At 43.4% G+C, this 18,411-nt stretch overlaps 1 protein-coding gene across 1 annotated transcript in view; it reads right to left on the bottom strand.

Moving 5' to 3' along the window:
* Positions 1–18,411, bottom strand: part of Lrp2 (LDL receptor related protein 2) — a 122,469-nt gene that overhangs the window by 73,579 nt on the left and 30,479 nt on the right. Inside the window, exons 5-10 of the mRNA XM_057755331.1 lie at positions 9,370–9,480; positions 8,959–9,072; positions 7,772–7,888; positions 6,399–6,548; positions 5,163–5,282; positions 706–834 (exon numbers count right to left, since the gene is read on the bottom strand). Of these exons, the coding sequence (XP_057611314.1) occupies positions 706–834; positions 5,163–5,282; positions 6,399–6,548; positions 7,772–7,888; positions 8,959–9,072; positions 9,370–9,480 (741 nt within the window). The remainder of the gene's footprint in view (positions 1–705; positions 835–5,162; positions 5,283–6,398; positions 6,549–7,771; positions 7,889–8,958; positions 9,073–9,369; positions 9,481–18,411) is intronic.

Below are 18,411 nucleotides of genomic sequence, written 5' to 3'. Positions count from 1 at the left end.
AAGAATTAAGAATTAAACATGAATATGCTTTTTTAACATGAGTGTATTTTTATTTTGCTGTCTGGAGACATCATCCCAGGTTGGCTTAGGCAAAATAGGTAAAATTCAACATTCACCAAAAAAAAAAAAAAAAAATCAACATTCACAAAAAAATTAGCATGTCCATGTTGAAATTTTCTATTATTTCTACAGATATTTTAACACATCTGTGATGAGTTAAAGATTAAATACCTGTGTCAGTCAAATGCAGCCATAACTGTTATTCTACAATCAAATTAATTGGGCAATACAATGGCCTGGGTCAATAAAGAAGCCATTAAAACGGCTGAATTGGTGCACTTAGGGTAGAAGCAGACAGATAGTTAGTTCAGGGCCAGACTGGTCTACAGAGTGAGTTCCAGGATAACCAAGGCTACAGGGATAGAGCTTGCCTCAAAAAAACAAAAAAAGCAAAACTAATCCCCCCCCCCCTCAAAAAAAGGCGGCATGGAATGGAATTAGATTCAATACTTAGTACTGAAAAAGGGGAGAAAAAGAAGAATATTAGAAACATCCACCCTTGATACACAAATTGAACCTTAGTGCTAATATACAATTAAGGCTTATCTTTTCTTCCACTCTGGGAGGACGGAGATTGTGTTGTGTCTTCTGCCATGAGCTAAGGAAAGGGAGTACCAGGAGATGACTGAAGAATTGAGTACTCACACGAGTCATTGGCTTTGCAGTGCTGCCCACGCTCCAAGACGTACCCTTCTTCACAGAGACACTGGTGGCGGCCTTGCCGATTCTCACACTTCTGGTCACAAGTTCCCCATATCTGGCAGTCATCAAAATCTGTCACGTGGGAAGAAAAGCATTCATAATCATCATGGTCATCGGCATTTCTTGGGAATTCCCAGAAAGAAATAAGGAATGTTATATCCTTGTCCGGAGAAGTATACAAAATAATAATAATAATAATAAAAAGCCTAGAAAGGAGAAACCTAAGACATGCATTTTCACAAGAGAAAAATTTAAAAACGTTATAGAAAGCTGTAGCCACACACTCACATCACTGTATCTCAGTATTAATACTAATTTTAATACTAATTAATATTGGCTTACATGATTCATGCATTTTGCCGAAATGCTTCCCCTTGAAAACCTAGACTTTTCCACTAATAAATATTTGTCCCCCAGTTTCTCAGTCTTGTCTGCTACACAAAGTCTTTACTGGCTACATATAATTTACAAAAAAAGTGAAGATACAGGAATACAAATGTGTGAGAGACCCCGCATGAAGATGGTCTGTGGTCTTGGGGATTTTTGTTCATTCAAATGTCATAAGCAACATTCCATTTATTCCTTAATCATTCAAGCAAAAGTATTTGCTGAATGTTCCTTACATAAAAGGGATGCGAAGTCACACACAAAGCAATCTCAGTTCTATTGACAAAGAATTTTAATATGAAAGACAATATTGTAAGAAAGTTTCTTCAAATTGTAAGGTTTGAGAGATACCCAAATTGTCCTATCGTTGGTAGGCCGGTACATTTAAATACCCTTCCTATCCATGATCCCTCCCCTAACAATGAACTTCCTCCTCATGCCCCCGCCATTAGGAAAGCATACTGATAATTCATTATTTATTTTGTTTTAGTTTTGCTTTGTTGTGACAAAGTCACTGTGCTAGCATTAAAGGGTATCACTATACCCAGGTACCAATTTCGTGTGTGTGTGTGTGTGTGTGTGTGTGTGTATGTGTGCTTGTGTGTTTGTGTGAGTGTGTGTGAGTGTATTGTGTGCGCATGTGCATTCCACAGTAAGTGTGTGAAAGACACACCGAGCCATTTCACAAGCACACCGTCTAAATTTTGATTATCAAACTAAGGGCCTGGAGTCAGAGAGCAGCAGGGGTATGGATGCCAAACAGAAGGATGTAGCGGGAACGGCGGCGGGCTGCGTTCCACCACCCGGCTAGCTTTACCCGAAATAATTACACGGAAACTATATTCTTTTAAACACTGCTTGGCCCATTAGCTCTAGCCTCTTACTGGCTAGCTCTCACATCAATTCATGGCGACTGACTGACTCGGCTTCTTTCTCCCCACATTCTGTTCTGTTTACTCCACCTACCTAATTTTCTGTCCTATTAAAGGGCCAAGGCAGTTTCTTTATTTAACCAATGAAAACACAAAACAGAAGACTCCCACATCAGAAGACTAGAGCTGGGCATCTGAGGCGCAAATGCCCTTCCTTTCCGTCCATCACCCTTGCTTTGAATGCATTTCACATTTGGATATGTGTGACCATTTCCAATAACTGCTCCAATAACAGTCAAGAAAGGACTACATACATGGTAAGACCATGACAACCAAAAAGATTGTACTGTTTAGATCCCTACTGTGGAGAGCTAATTAAACGTCTATCAGCAGCTGAGTAAGATAAGAAAATGAGTGTAGAACGGGGAACTTTCATGAAACTAGGAACGATGCAGACAAGGCCTGAAGCACCGTCTATGCCCAGACCCCTGCACATTTATCTGTTTCTCTTCATTTTGTAGTCTTTGGCCCCTACTCCTACGAACAAGCCCTGCTTTGACAAAATTCAAAAACCTTTTTTGCTTACGACGCCTAAGATACTTCTGTCTGGCTGTGTGAAACCCTGCATGCTGAATGACCTCCGTGCCCTGACCCTGCGGCACAATGTCATTCTGTCAACAAACAGCGTGTCCTGTCAGTCAGAAACAATGAGCCCAGTAAACTGCTCCGGCATGCCACAGAAACTCCACTGCCAGGTCGAGACTACCAGAGCCCAGTGAATGGTGGAAAGACACCAGATTTCATGTCAAGATTACTCCTTTTTATTCTTGATTAGCACTGAGGCATTCATTCCGCGGAGAGACAGAAGGCACCCAACACCTGAAGTCTCTGTAATGAGGCAGCCATGCAGAGAGCAAAAACCACGCAGGTTTGCTTGAGAGAACAAACTAAAACAATTCCCCTGAAATCTCAACTCGGCTTAAACAACTGTATACCTGGTTTCATAATGTCCTGTCTTTAGACTAGAGTTCACAAAGAGAAAAACAGTCATCTTTGAAACGAATATGAAAGCGTTTAGCCAGTCTTAGAACTCAGGGGTAAATCTGGCATTCTTGAATGGAAGAGGTCACAGAAAAGGCCTCTGCAGGTGGCAGGGGGCCTTCCAGTCACAAAGGCCCTCAAGTGTAGACTTTTGAGCTTATCTCTAAATGAGGTTGTCTGTAAGAATGTCCCAAAAGGGGACTGAGGGGGACTGAGGGATGTCCGCTGGAATTTAAAACGAGTCCCCTCACTGTTCAACCATGCTGCTTCCATTGTGCCTCAGACTGAATGTGTTTGGTAAACCCTAAACCCAACCGCCGGCACAATGAGGACTTTTTCTGCATCACGTCATTAGTGGGCTATGCTTAAACCTGAATAAAAGCCTCAGTTCAGAGTTACATATTGGAAAGATATATGCTACATGGAAAAGGGGAGGGGGAAAGTCCAAGGATAGGTTGTGGGCGGCACGGGACAGAGCACACTGTAAAACCAAGTCACTCTTGGCTTATCAAGTTTCCACGGCAAGACAGCTGACGCCCAACCCCCAGCCCACCCTCTCACGCCCCACTACCCACCCCCATTCTCCCCCACTCTTACCTTCCCCCCCAACCCCCACCTCATCCACTGGCTTTGGGAATTGTGAAAGGAGCAATGGAGAGATGACGTCACCCTGAGAATGTGGCTTCTGGTATTTCTCTTGGAAATTCCTCTTCCACTGAGAGAAGGAAAGGCCTGGGAATGGGATTGGCGGCTTGCTGGCAGCTAAGGGAGCAGAGTGGCCTGGCACTTGCCAAAGGAAAGGGGCGGTCTTGGCCCACTAATGAGCCCCGCCCCAGGAAGTGGAATGCTACTCAGAAAAATGCCAGGGGAGCTGATGGAGAAGTCTAGCTGCTGGATGAGGGTGGGCCTGCATACAGTTTAATCCTTGACCATATCCCATGAGAATAAACGTAGGAAAACGGCTCAGTTTCAGACTCCGTAAAATGTCTTGAAATTATTTTAAAAAAAACCTGGACGGATGTTTATAATAGCATAGAATTTTCTCAGTCTCAGGGTGACAGGCACGAACCACAGGTTCTCCATGTAGCTCAGGCTGGCCTCAAACTCAAGGAACATTTAACTCCTAATCTTCCTGCATCAATTTCCCAAGTGCTAGGATAACAGGTGTGAGACATGACACCAGGAGACCCAGTTTAATACTTAAGGATAAATAGAATTACTTGAGGGGCACAGATAGGCCATAGGCATACCTTGGGATATAGTCTTAATATTTAAAAAGCTGAAGTTGGCCTATGCCAATAACCTCAGAACTCAGTAGTAGGCAGAGGCAAGAGGATAAATAAATAATTGATGTTACAGAACCACGACACTGAGATATCACAGGGATATCCTAGGCTTATTCTACTGAATATATGCTGTACCATTTGACAACATGTAAACCCTGCTATTATAGTTCTCGCTCACTAAGAATTCCAAGTTAGTGACTAGCAAGACGATTTTGCTTTCATACTGACTTAAATTTTCCAAGTTGAATTTGCTAATTTATTCAAATGATCATCTGACTATAGATAGTTACTAAGATCAACTATATTCAATAATTGCAAAGTTATATTCTAGCCCAGTGCGAATAGTAAAAACTGAATGGAACTTCACTTGGTTTGTCCAAATTCAACATTTTTTTAATAAATTGGAATAAGAATTTTTTCGAAGAAATATCTTTCTAAAGCAAAGTCTATTCCCCCACTGATGAACCATTCAGGGGACCCTTAAAAGGATTTCCTGTGCTTGTTTGCAGTGTTTAAAAATCAGCGCGGCTCTATGCCATAGCTTCTGTTCATATGCCTGTACAGGAATGGATTTGAATGGGTATGAAAAGGAAACCATGAGTGGGGGAAGGGGTTTAGAGGGTGCGGCAGGAAGATGTGTGGAAAGAGAGTGGAAGGAAAATCAAGGATACATTCATGCTAACTTAAAAAAAAAATCAGGTAGTGAACTGGACCATGTCACTAGTCACGCCACCAGCTGTCACCTCAGGGCTGAAACTGCCCAGGTCCCTCTGGTACATTGAGGGAACTCTTGGAGCTCCTGGCTGCCACTTACCGGTGCAGGTACGGCTGTCATTGGTGTTGATGATGTGACTCGGGGGACAAAAACATTCTCCTCCGAATGGCGTCTGGTGGCACTGGTACTCACAGTTTAAGAATGAGCAGAGACTCGTGCCTAATCAGAGAAGGAAAGAACAGGCTAAGTGGATAGACTGGACAAAACGAAGTTTGCCTGATAACTTTCATGCCATACGTAGAGCAAAAAAACCAGACACTTTACCACAATATTATGTAGCAAAAGCTTCATTTGTGTTGGTAACTAGTAGCTACTAGTGACATTCATAAAGAAAAAAAAAATCAGGTCATAAGCTTTGGTAGTTCTACCTTGATTGGCTTCAAATAGCAGGGTTTCAAAAGGTTTGGTTTTTTTTTCTTTCTGTTATTGTCTATTTTCTAAACTTTGAACAATAATTATACAAATTATAATATAATATATATAAAAATGTTTAGTCTTGAGCTTTTATAATAAAGCTTACAAATTAAATGGAGGAACATTTAGATATGACAGGCGAAGGGGGAGAGGGACTCCTTGGGATTGGAATTTTACACGTGCTCATCTGTGAAGCCACCAATTGATTTAGCGTCCAAACTGTATTTGCCTTCAAGATGTGAGATGCTCTCGGACATGATGGGCTAACTGGAGGAAGGAGATGAAAAGGGTGTGATTGTGCACTGCTTAGCCAGTTCAGTTTTCCCACTGGAAAACTGTCCTAAGAACCAATGGAAACAACTGAATATACACTGAATATATACAAGCTAGGAACCAGAAGCTTCTCTTTTTCTTAGTATATCTTAATATAAAGCAAAATATCACATGTATGAAACAGGGTAGAGAGCACAGATCAGTGGGTAGGGCATTTGCATTACACTTATGAGTCCTATAGGTCACACAAAATAGGAATCTCCCATGTTAGAGTCATAATTGTTTTTCCATGATTTTCCATGTTGGCACTTTCATTTCGTTCTACCTTCAGCCAAACAGCATGCTAAGGGCAATGCATCAGTGAACACGACACTTGCAGAGACTTTAAAATGTTTGAATGCTGGGGTCTGCTCTGTCCAGCATCATCAACCCAAGTGTGGGCTTGTAGAAGCAAGAACCACTATGGGAATAAACGTTTGTCCCTGAGGCAACTAAATTAAGGTAATTCGTTGTGCAAATCCCAGCTGACGCCGTCTGCTTCCAAGAATCTGAAAGAGGAAGCAGCCCTCCTAGGGTCCCCACACTCACCACATTGCCTTCCGCTCGTGGCGTTGTTTTCATCTTCTCCGTTGGGGCAGTCGGGAACTCCATCGCAAACTTTATCGATCGGGATGCACCGTCCAGACCCTGGGCAAGGCCATTCTCTCGGGTAGCACGAATGATGACGCTGATTACTTTCTGGAAGGGAAGAAAAGAGTGCTAGACCACCCTCGAGATTGTGCCATTCTTCTCGCCATATGGGCGGGGCAACCCTCTGGAGGGTCTACCACCAGCCTCTTCCTGAGATCCTGTGGAATCATTTAAGTTCCGCATAACTTTTTCTGAAAGAGGCAGCAAACATGGATCATCCAAGGGAAATGCCAACTCAAAAATGGGAAGGCCGCCTTCCGGACCACTAGAACGTAAAATCAACAGATGCTTCAGATTAAGATTGACTCTTCTGGGACTGGAGAGATGGCTCAGAGGTAAAGAGCACTGGCTGCTCTTCCAGAGGTCCTAAGTTCAATTCCCAGCAACCACATGGTGGCTCACAACCATCTGTACTGAGACCTGGCGCCCTGCTCTGGCGTGCGGGCATACATCGAGGCAGAATGTTGTATACATAATAAATAAATAAATCTTTAAAAAAAAAAAAAGATTGACTCTTCTTTCTGGAACTGGAACGTTGAAAGGAACCTGCAGTATGGAACGGACATTCAATAACTGAGACCTGGGGTAGGAATGCTGGTGGCGGCAGCAGAGTGAATACCAAGAGCAATTTCCTTCTCAAATGACAGCGTGCAGGGTGTTCCCTGTATCTGCCCATCCTAAATTCCCTTCCGATGTTCCCGACATGGCCCATCCTCCAGTGATTCAAAGCTCGCGTGTTACTACAGGCCTAAGGTGTTTTTAAAGGCTCTAAAGCCTAAGAGAAATTACGTTCTCCCTCCTTCCCTGCCTTATTACTTTTGCATCAGGAAAACAAGTGGTCTTGAAGGGAAAAGAAAAGTGGAGCTATGGCTCAGTGGTTAAGAGCACTCACTGGTTGCTCTTCCAGAGGTCCTCAGTTCAATTCCCCAGAATGGAATTTGTTTTGTTTTGGTTTTTGGTTTTTCAAGACAGGGTTTCTCTGTGGTTTTTTGGAGCCTGTCCTGGAACTAGCTCTTGTAGACCAGGCTGGTCTCGAACTCACAGAGATCCGCCTGCCTCTGCCTCCCGAGTGCTGGGATTAAAGGCGTGTGCCACCACCGCCCGGCACCCAGAATGGAATTTGAAGTCCTTGTATGCATAAATAGAAATAAGAAAGGCATAAAGAAGGGCGAGAAACTGTCCTGCCTGCTCTTAAAGATGGGAAGGAGGGGATTAATGAATTGATGTTGCATCTGGGATTCAGTGGGGTCGCCCAGGTGGCTGGTCCTTACCACATTCGTCTTCATCACCAGAATCTTGGCAGTCGCCATCTCCATCACAGACCCAGTTCTGATTGATGCACTGGCCATTGGAGCAAGTGAACTGATGGCCTCCGCAGGTGTTATAGGCTGGAAGAGAGCAGCAGCAGAGCACTGCAAAGGTGCAGTCACTGGGGAAAATCGCTGCCTGCGTTCAGCTCGTAGACACTCATCAGTTTGAGCCTTTGGAGCTTAACAAGGAAAAGAAGGAAGAAAAGAAGGAAGGCAGGAAGCGACAAAGGAAAGAAGGGAGGGAGGAAAAAATGAATGAGGAATGAAGGAAGGAACAAAGGAAAAGATGAAGGAAGGGAGGGAGGAAGGAAGGAACACAGGAATGAAGGAAGGAGAAAAAGAGGCAAAAACTTTGACTCGAAGGTATGAACTCTGGGCCAGAGGGCAGAGATATGTGGTGATCACGAGGCTAGATGCCAACACTCAGTAATCACGGACTTTACCATAGCATTGTAACTGTCACCTACACCAAAACACTCGGAGTCACCCATTCCATGGTGCCTCATTCTCTCAGAAATACGGCCCAAGTTCCAAGAAGGAAATCGTGCCTAACTCCTGGAAAAACAGGGAGATGTGGCACCAGCCGATCAAAGAAGTAGTAGGGAAATGACTGCAGGAAGCTGGTGATTTGTGGGAGCTGGTAAAACAGTTACCATGATGTATTCTAACTTTATAATATTTCAAGAAAGGAATATACTGAAGACATGGAAATATTGGTGAGGTCAGGAGGAAAGATGCAGAAACAATGATAGTCATCTACAACCTTAGAAACTTTCCTGGCCTTCTAACTACAAGGCAGTAGAGATTTTAGGATTGGCTTTAGAGGCATTGTTAGCTAGACACTCCTTTCCCTTCCCTCTCAAGATCGACTCTCAAGATCAGAGTTGTGTGACATATTGTGACTTGCAACTCTGTCTCAAAGAATGCAGGAAAGAATGCAAGCTATCAGCAACTCTTTGCCTCTGCTGTGATCTCTGGAGGATAAAGGAACCCAGGTCAAGCAATACTAATAAAGTTGGAGCAATGGCCCTTCCATTATCTTTTGGCTTCTTCTGCCATCAGAGACTCCTTTGAGGGAAAAATGCTAGCATACGGAGGAGGAGGAAGCACCCCTTATCACATGACCCAGCATAAGGAAGTCACCGTACTGCAATTGTGCTCGTCGCTGTTATCTTCACAGTCATTGTCGTGGTCACAGACGTAGGCGCGGAGGATGCACTCCCCACTGCCACACTCAAATTCCTTGTGTGAACACTGTGCAGCTGGGACACGAGGTTAAAAAGAGGAAGAAGAGGGATCATTTCACATTAACCGTCACCACCTGATTTCTTTTGGAAGATTCCACCTCTATTTTAGAAGTAACTTATTAGGCAGTGGGCACTGATACAACCAGTCCTTGGGGAATAGAATGGGCCCAATTTGTGGCTTCTGCCAAAATTAATTGTGTAAATACTCCCACTGGTGGATGATATGGATCCAGTGGACCCAGGCTTGGGAAGAACGGTGTGAGGCCAGCTTCAATTTCCCACACCACCAGGCCGCTAAGGCGCTTGACTTACTGCAGTTAGCTTCATCAGAGGAGTCTCTACAGTCAACCTTCTGATCACACCTCTGGCTCGTGTTATAACAGGCTCCATTGGCACACGTAAGCTGATCACATGTTGGATAACCTGTTACAGGAACAACGAAGCTTCAGTGAAGGCATCCTGAGTGACTCTACTGTGCAAGGACTGAATCTAAGTGGTCCCTGACCTCCTAAAACAGTCAAGTCTGGGAAAGGGGCATCAATCAAATATAGACACACACAGCAAATGATAGGCAAATGAGGGAGTCACCAAAGCTTCACCACAGGACAATGTGGGAGCCAAGAGATAGCTAAAGAAGTGTAGCTCAAGATTGAGGGTTGGTAAATATAAAATGATTTAAAATGGAGCCTCCTCCTATATAATATGAATTACACCCTAGGAAGCTGATGCACTGCTATACTTGTTCTGGGAAGTGAAGGGTCAATTCTCTCATGGAAGGGGGAGAGAGAGCAAGCCTAGAAATTAGAAGACCTTGGCCAAGGGCAGAGAAAATAAATAAATAGCCAGTGGCTATTTAATCAAGTTACTCGGTTTCCGTCAATATGAATGAATAACTACCACACAGGGTCGATTGTCCTAAGGAAACAATGTCTAGTAAACAGCTTTTTTTTTTTTGGTTTTTCCAGACAGGGTTTCTCTGTGGCTTTGGAGCCTGTTCTGGAACTAGCTCTGTAGACCAGGCTGGTCTCGAACTCACAGAGATTTACCTGCCTCTGCCTCCCAAGTGTTGGGATTAAAGGCATGCGCCACCACCACCCGGTTTAGTAAACAGCTTTAAAAAGCTGTGATTGCTCACTGGGCAGTGGTGGCGTGCACCTTTAATCCCACCACGTGGGAGGCAGAGGCAGGCGGATCTTTGTGAGTTTTAGGCCAGCCTGATCTACAAGAGCTAGTTCCAGGACAGGTACCAAAGCTACAGAGAAACTCTGTCTCGAAAAACAAAAAAAACAATGATTGCTCCCCAAGCACACATTACTATTATACCTCAGTATCCATGGAAACTGGCTCCTGGACCACACTGTGTGTATCAAGACCCAGAGTCCTGAGTCCCTCATATAAAATAGTGCACATTTGTCCACAACCCGTACCCATCCTCCTGTACACCGCATTTATCTTTAAATAGCTTATCATTCCTCATATAAGCTCCAAATACTTGCACGCTGTATTATTTAGAGAGTATTAACGGCAAGTCTGTCTTAGTACAGGGTGTCTTCAACCTTGAAGCTGACTGAATACACAAATGTGACTGTTGAGTTGCTACAATGCACAGACACACACAGATACATACATAATCCATATCTACACAATCACATCAATATTAACTAGATGCTTAACCTAGATTTCTGAGTCACAGCAAAAAAAAAAAATCAATGTCCAATGCAAGAATGGCACGCCATCTGTCTGCCCTTTGTGTTACCCTGCATCCTAGTGTGTCCTTTACATGATGACACGCTGGAACTCATGGGTTCTACCTTACTTATTTAGTCATAGGACTACACCACTCAGTTCATTATTGCTCAGGGTTGGTAGCTCAGGAAAATGAGGCAAGAGGGTTATTTTTAGCTAGAGAAAAGAAAGGCTGGGCTACATAGTAAGTTCCAGGCCAGCCTGGGCCACAGAGTGAAAAAGCAAAGAGGGGGAAAAAAGAGGAAGACAAGAAAAATGAGTAACAGGAAGAGATCAAAGGGGAGAAAAGAAAGAGAACTGGCCAATACTGCTATAGGTTTCTCAACACCTGCTTTGCTTTGTTACTGTTTCATTTTGCAGCAGTGTCTTGCTATGTAGCCCAGGCTAGCCTGGAATTCACTATGTAGATCAGGCTGGCCTCAACTCATGATCCCCTTACTTCAGCTGCCCTAGTGTTGGGATTACATAGTATTTATGTCCTTCACACAAGTGTGTTCTCCTCCTGGGTCTGACTCTTTCTCATTGAGGATTATATTCCTTGGGATTCGCAAGTTGTTTTCAGATTTATTTTTAAACAAGGAAAAGGTAAGTCTCAGAGTAAGATAACACATCCCTACCTCGAAGCTAAAGCCCAGCTTGAGGTTGTACAGCCAGAATAAGATATGGATGGTCCCAGAGTCTTTTCAAGCAAGAGCTATGTACAGAATCCTTGCTAAACTGAATTCAACTCAATAACAATAAAAATTAACAAGTGTGATGTAGCAATGAAATAACTTTATGGTTGGGGGTCCCCACAACATGAGGAACAGTATTAAAGAGTCACAGCAATAGGAAAATTGAGAACGGCTGGTTTAAATCTATTTTTCATCTTTTTCTGGTGCAAATAATCTTTTCCCAGTTTTTTATAGTAAATTAATTAGCCTAAACCTCTTCGTTTCTAAATATCCAAAGCTAGGCCAGTAAATATTATTCTATGTCTAAGCTTCCAAAGTAGCATGCAACGTTCAGTCACATGACTTCAAAAGAAGAATCTTCATTGCACTTCCACATAGTAGCTTCAACATAAAAGTGTCCTGAGTGCTAGCTCACTGAAGTGAATGATCTTACCCTTCTTACTTCACATGGGAAATGAACAGCCACAAGAATGGACAGTCATGGGGGACGGACGGCCATGGGGGACAGACGGCCATGGGGATGGATGGCCACCGGGGAATGTTTCTGGTACTCTGTGAAAGACTCAGAAAGGGTATGTGATCTAAAGCCTTTGGAGGAACAAAAGATTTCCCTACACAACAGGTATCTTGGTGGTAGCCGTGCGTACCAGCAGCTATGTAAGGGACATACCTGGGGCTCCAGAGTTTGAAGCACTCACAAAAGATGAGGTGTCCGCCAATAATATATTCTATTACCAGAAATAATGGATCAATGGCTAAAGTACCCACAACTCAGCATGTGGTCCATGTCCAGCACACAATAACTGAGCAAGCATATCGCTCTGAAAAGCAGTGTTCTTTAAAAGAAAAATGTTGAAGAACACGCTAGTCCTTTGTCCAAGAGAATGAGAAGCAGCGGGGTCAGGTTGTCAGCAGGCAGTTTGTTTGTTCTCTGCAGCCTTCTACTTCTGAAAACCAAACTCATAAGATCTAACATCAAAAACAAAACAGGCAGTTTTGTAGCTAGCTATAATTTTACATTTCTTCTGAACTTTACGACAGCCCCAAACTGAATTCATACCTAAACTGCTGCTTAACTTTCATTATAGAGATTCTTCAGTTTGCGAAAGGGCTTTTAATGGGCCACACAACTCTGTTTATTAATTCTGTCTCCCAGAGATGCAAGTGGTCAGGTGAGGGCCTCACTCAAATCCCTCCCCCTCTACCCCCCACCGCTGTGTGCCAGATAGTTCCAGGAGTCAACACGTTATCTAGCCTTCCGAGAGCAGCATCAAGCCGAAAACCAGCTCTCTGCCAGCCCTCTGGCCAGATAAGCCTCCTGTCAGGGGGAAAATTTATTTGGGTTTGGACTGTGGCTACCACATTTGAGGTGATTGTTATGGCTAGGAAGGATCTGGAATCAATGTGGATTCAATGTGCTGGGCAGGGCTCTTGTTTTCTCCAACCATAAAACTTAAAGGAGATTTAAATCAGCGTCCACTGACAAGGCTCTTTCCCTGCAGCTCCCGGGGCCAGCTTGATGTCATCAGGGTGGTATCAGAACGGCCGGAGGTCAGCACTCTGAATGAATAGCAAACAGCTATTTGTCTCCATATAACATGATAGTGAATCTCTCTCAAACAACGGGGGACAACTCCCAACTGCAAACCCTGTACACCTTCTGGTCTTTTCTGTGTACATAACTTGAGATGTATATATCCCCGTTTGGATAGTCACCCTTAGGAAAAATAATTCCCCTTGCTAAACTTGACAAGGAGTTCCAAGCTAAGCCATGGAACAGGAAGTCATAATTAGGTGAGTTTCTTACTGGACAATGCCTAACACCCTTCTTTCTGGAGTTTATACATTTGGAAAGCCTGCACCTAACCTAACACTTTTTTTAACCAGGTCAAAGCCATCCCGTGAGCACAGTGTCATCAAGTAGGATGCAAGGAAACAGCACCCAAGAGCTCCGGCTTCTTTCTGGACCTTGAAGGGAGAGGCTGACGGGGCCTGCTTGGCTGAGACGAAAAAGTCACACATCCTCACCCCACACCCCGCTCCTTTCTCTTCTTCCCTCACAGATTGACATCTGCCACAAAATCTGCATTGTTCTCCCCTTAAATGATTTGGTTTTGTGCAAGAAGCTTTCAAGCTATAGTTACATAATCAAGAAGGTCCAGGCACAATGGCACCAGGAGAGATAGGCAGATCTAGGGAGCCAGCTTGGTCTACTTAGTGAGATGCGGACAGCCAGGCTCAAATGAAACCTGAATCAAGGAGGAAGCCTTTGGTGGAGGAGCTGGACCTCTAAAATTGGAGTCACTTGTCCCAGAAGACACAGCTCAAAGGTACTATAAGAACTTATGAATACTATAAGAACACAGACAAGAAGGTATAGGCCTTCAGTTCCAGGATATTAGAGGCAAAGGCAGTTGAGGGAGATCCAGATAGGGAATTCCAGGCCAGGCAAAGAGAGAGACCCTGTAGAATGGGAAGAAAGGGAGGGAGGGAGGGAGAGAGGGAGGGAGGAAAGATATTCAATACACATGAATTTTTTTCATCCACAAGAGGTGAACACTAATTATTTTCCATTTTATAGATAAGAAGCCTGAAGTACCCAAGAGGTTGAGGAATGTCAGCTGGAGAGTCAGAATTCAGAAACAAGCAATCAGGAGCTACAACTCCTGTGTTTAAACTACCACAGCAGTCAGGGCTTCAGATTAATTCATAGGGGGGGAATTACAGAATGATTGTGAACGGAAGAGCAATAGAAAAATCTTCCAACCCCAGTATTCAGCAGGGTGCAAATTCAGCAGGCTGAAAAAGTGAACAAATAAAGTGAATTCCAGACTAGCCTGGTCTACAGAGTGAGACAGGCAGTGGAAAGAAAGGAAAGGATGGACAGATGGAAAGGAGGAAGGGGGGAGATTGGGAGAAGAGAGAAGATGGAAAGAGTGAAGTAACTTAAGGCCGTGGGTTTGTTTTTCTCAGTTTCCCATCTACTTTAGGAAGCCTGGGGAGTTGAGAGCAACTCCACATTCTTTCACTTCAGGGCATATTTATTCTACGAAGATGCCAATTTGATATGTAAAGCAGGATTAGTCCTCCCTTCTAGCATCTGTGCAGGGGCCTGGGATTGGACTCATGGACCTGAGTGACTCCAGCCCTCCTCCCACTACAAATATACAAACTTGCAACATAAGCTCTAAGACAAGTGTAAATGGTGCAGAGACTGCGAAAGTACAAATACCCTCGTGTTACACACATTTAACATGTACCGTACTATTCCGATACAGAAGGAGTTGTGGAACTACATATTGTCAGAGTCAAACACCTTGGTCCCACCCCTATCTCATCCTCAGGATTGTTCCCAGGTCGTCAAGAGTGGGCTCCAGCTGCTAGGAGCCTAAGTCAGTGTGCAGACCAGGCACTCGGCAGAGCGCTGCCTTCATCTCGAGATTGTATCCTACGTCATTCCATCCCATCTATTCCATGCTATGCTATTCGACATCTGAATATTGAAATCTGCCTTCTTGCCTGAGATTGGACAGAAAACAAATGCAGGGGCATGTGCCTGCAACCTCTGCACTCAGGAGCCTTAGGCAGAAGGACCCTGAGCTCAAGCTAGAGGACAGCTTAGACCATGTTGCAAGGCCTTGCTGAGAGAGAGAGAGGGCAAGAATGGTAAGCTAAATCAAAATTCTTACAGCCTTTAAATTGTATGATTAAGTCTTGTATGATTAATATATAATGTCCTAATGCAGCTGCCCATGTGGCATACATCTGTAACCCCAGCACTCTGGAAGGAATCTATATGATGTGTTCTAAGAAAACTGATGCTTCAAAAACACAAATGAATAATTATTATTATTTCATATCCCAAATATCAAGGCACTTCAGATGGAGCTATGCAGTAAAACCCCTTTTCTTGTGGAACTCTTTCTGTTTGAGGGGGTGGAATAACCAACCCATCCGTGTAAAGCATATCCAGAATATTACAAAATAGAGCAATGTATACACAAAAAAGTAGAACAGGGTAAAATAATAACTCAAGAACTGTTCTATGTCAACAAAATATTGGTGACTGAGGACCTGGACAAGAATGCTCCTGGAAGTTGGATGGGTTGCAGGCCAGTAGATCTACATATAGTGATAGTATATCTCAAGAGACAGAGAAGAGAGAGAGAAAGCAAATGGATTCTCTAGGACAGCTCTGTTTGGCTTTGCTGTAACAGGATAGAGGACTTGGGCAACAGCTAACTGATCTTAGAATTGTTAGAAACACAGGTTATATATATATATATATATATATATATATATATTTTTTTTTTTTTTTCCCTTTTTCGAGACAGGGTTTCTCTGTGGTTTTGGAGCCTGTCCTGGAACTAGCTCTTGTAGACCAGGCTGGTCTCGAACTCACAGAGATCCGCCTGCCTCTGCCTCCCAAGTGCTGGGATTAAAGGCGTGCTCCACCACCGCCCGGCCCACAGGTTATATTTTTAAAAGCTCTTGTTTGATGGACACCAAGTGAAAAAGATTTGTATCCCTCTTTTTCCTCAAATTTCAGGGCCCAGAATCCTGTCTCAGTGTGAGAATATGCTAACCAGGGCCAACTGTACTGTGATGTGTGCCCGGGTCACCTGAACAAGGCTCGCTGGGCAGCCTGAAGAACTGTGTGTTCTTTACGAGAGCCGTCCCAACGCAGAGTGACTTTAACTGTCTTCATTACTCCCTTCCAACTGTGGCCCCAGTTGGCGTTTCCGCAGTTAGACATAGAAAGAAAATGTTTAAATTCTGAAGTCAATAGAAAAGAGCCACTGGGGACAAAGCAATCCCGGTCGCAGGCAGACCAAATACCTCCGCTTACCCGCAAGAAAGCCTCCATTGTAACAGGGATTTTACCCTTTCTTTAGCATTCCTAAGTAACAAAAGAGAGGGCTGCAAACTCACGATAATTAGCGATAGTTTTACTTGCACCAAAATCACTCCTATCTCGTGCTCAATAAAACGAAATAATCTTTTTTACTTCCCTGAAAATGACTACTATTTTTGAGCAACCAAAAGTCACTTCGGTATATTAAATGAATGACCCATAATTGGTGCATTGTTCTGATGTTTATCTAAGACTCCGCATGAGTGGTTTTCCTTGATGCTAATCCCATTACGAGTAAAATGGACTGCAGTTTTGAATCTTTCTGTTCCTTTAAGAAAAAAAATGGGCAAGTTGTTTAATATCGGGTGGCATTTTACAGATGACCAGATTGAGTAATAAAATAACTGGGGGGGGGGGGTGAGCCTATACCTGTTTCAAAGCTTTTAATATAGGCAGAAATATTCCTCGGGGTATAGAATAACCAACAGTACCTAATGCATATGAAAATATATGCAGGCAAAAGGCCAGAAGCATTAACCATCTCTTGTGTCACAGGAAATTTATGTTGGGCGGGCAGGAGGCCTGGCCTCAAATTCAAAGTCCACCTGCCTCCCTCTGCCTCCCTAGTGCTGGGATCAAACGCCAATGCCTATCTCATATTGAGGTCATGAACGATCATTTATTGGGACCTTAATCCTTTTGCCTTTCTCCATCCATTCCCTACCTTCCCCCTCTCCACCTCCCTAAGAAGACTCCAGCACATCATTCTTTGTCCCGGAAAGGAATTCCTGGAATGGACACAAGGTGTTCTGCCTTAGAGGGCAATGCCTTGGCTTTAGAAACTCGAAAGAGTAGGGATCATAACAGTGAGGTCTGGTCTCACTGGCAGAGCTACAAATAACAAAGCCAAGCTTCTTGGTCTTCAAATATTGGGAAATTATCTGGAGTTTCTACATCCATTATTTTCTGCGAATTATCTATAAGTATTTATAAGTATCTGACAGATCAAGATCCATTTCTGACATAACCTTATTTCTAAGAAAGGGAAAAGAAAAGTTATCATAATCATAAGCTTGATTTGGGTTTGTCCACAGCAATGACTCCGAGGCAGAATAATTGCAAGGGAAAATATGCCTGGCTGATGGTTAAGTCTTATTTACCACTAGATCACATAGGAACACTACAGCAACTATAGCTGCTACATGTCCAAGCTGATGTTTAAAACAGCTAAGCATCAGCGATTAGCACTAGCCACTGACATCATACACATAAAGACAGCTCGGCACAGCACACTATACAGAGGATTGTTGCTTTTGATGGAGCATCCCCTTCTAGAAGGTCCACGCATCTGTTTATTCTGCCTATCAGTCATTTTCAACCGAAGCAGCAAGGCTCCAGTAGACATTTGGCAATATTTGAAGACATTTTGGGTTAGCACAATGAGAACATGCTATAGACATATCCTGCAATACACAGAACATCACAGAATTCCCAGAAGTAAAAGTCTTTTTAGAACCAACTAATTTCTAGGAGATCCAGGAAGGGGGTGGGTGGATGAAAAACAGAGAATGCAACAAACAAAATCCAGACTCAAATATTCTAGGACAACTGACATGACTTCTTCCTCCTTACCCCTCCTTTCTCCCCTACTCCCCTGCCACACACACACACACACACACACACACACACTCTTTCTAATTATTTATGTCTGTGAGCATTTGCCTGGACTTTTAAAGAAATCATCCATAGGAAAAATCATAAAGAATAACCATTTAGAATACAAGCTATCAACTAGCACACACCTTTAATCCCAGTACAAGAGGCAGAGGCAGTGAATCTCTCTGACTTCAGAACAGCCAACAGTCACTGTACACACAACAGTCAGTACAGTGATGGAAGCTGGTGAAAACCAACTCCTTCTCCCCAAGAGAGCCAAACAATGCTGTGGTTCCCTTACACACACAACACACACAACACACACTGGTGTTATTTGGTTTTTTCGCATTTTTGGTTTGGTTGGTTTTTTTTTAAGAGCTTTTTTCTCTTTCTTTTTTATTTTTTTGTTTGTTTGTTTGTTTG

The sequence above is a fragment of the Chionomys nivalis genome, chromosome 22 (genome assembly GCF_950005125.1).
Source record: "Chionomys nivalis chromosome 22, mChiNiv1.1, whole genome shotgun sequence".
Classification (NCBI taxonomy): Eukaryota; Metazoa; Chordata; class Mammalia; order Rodentia; family Cricetidae; genus Chionomys; species Chionomys nivalis.
Note: the sequence above shows the minus strand (reverse complement) of the source record. Positions and strands in the feature narration are given on the sequence as shown.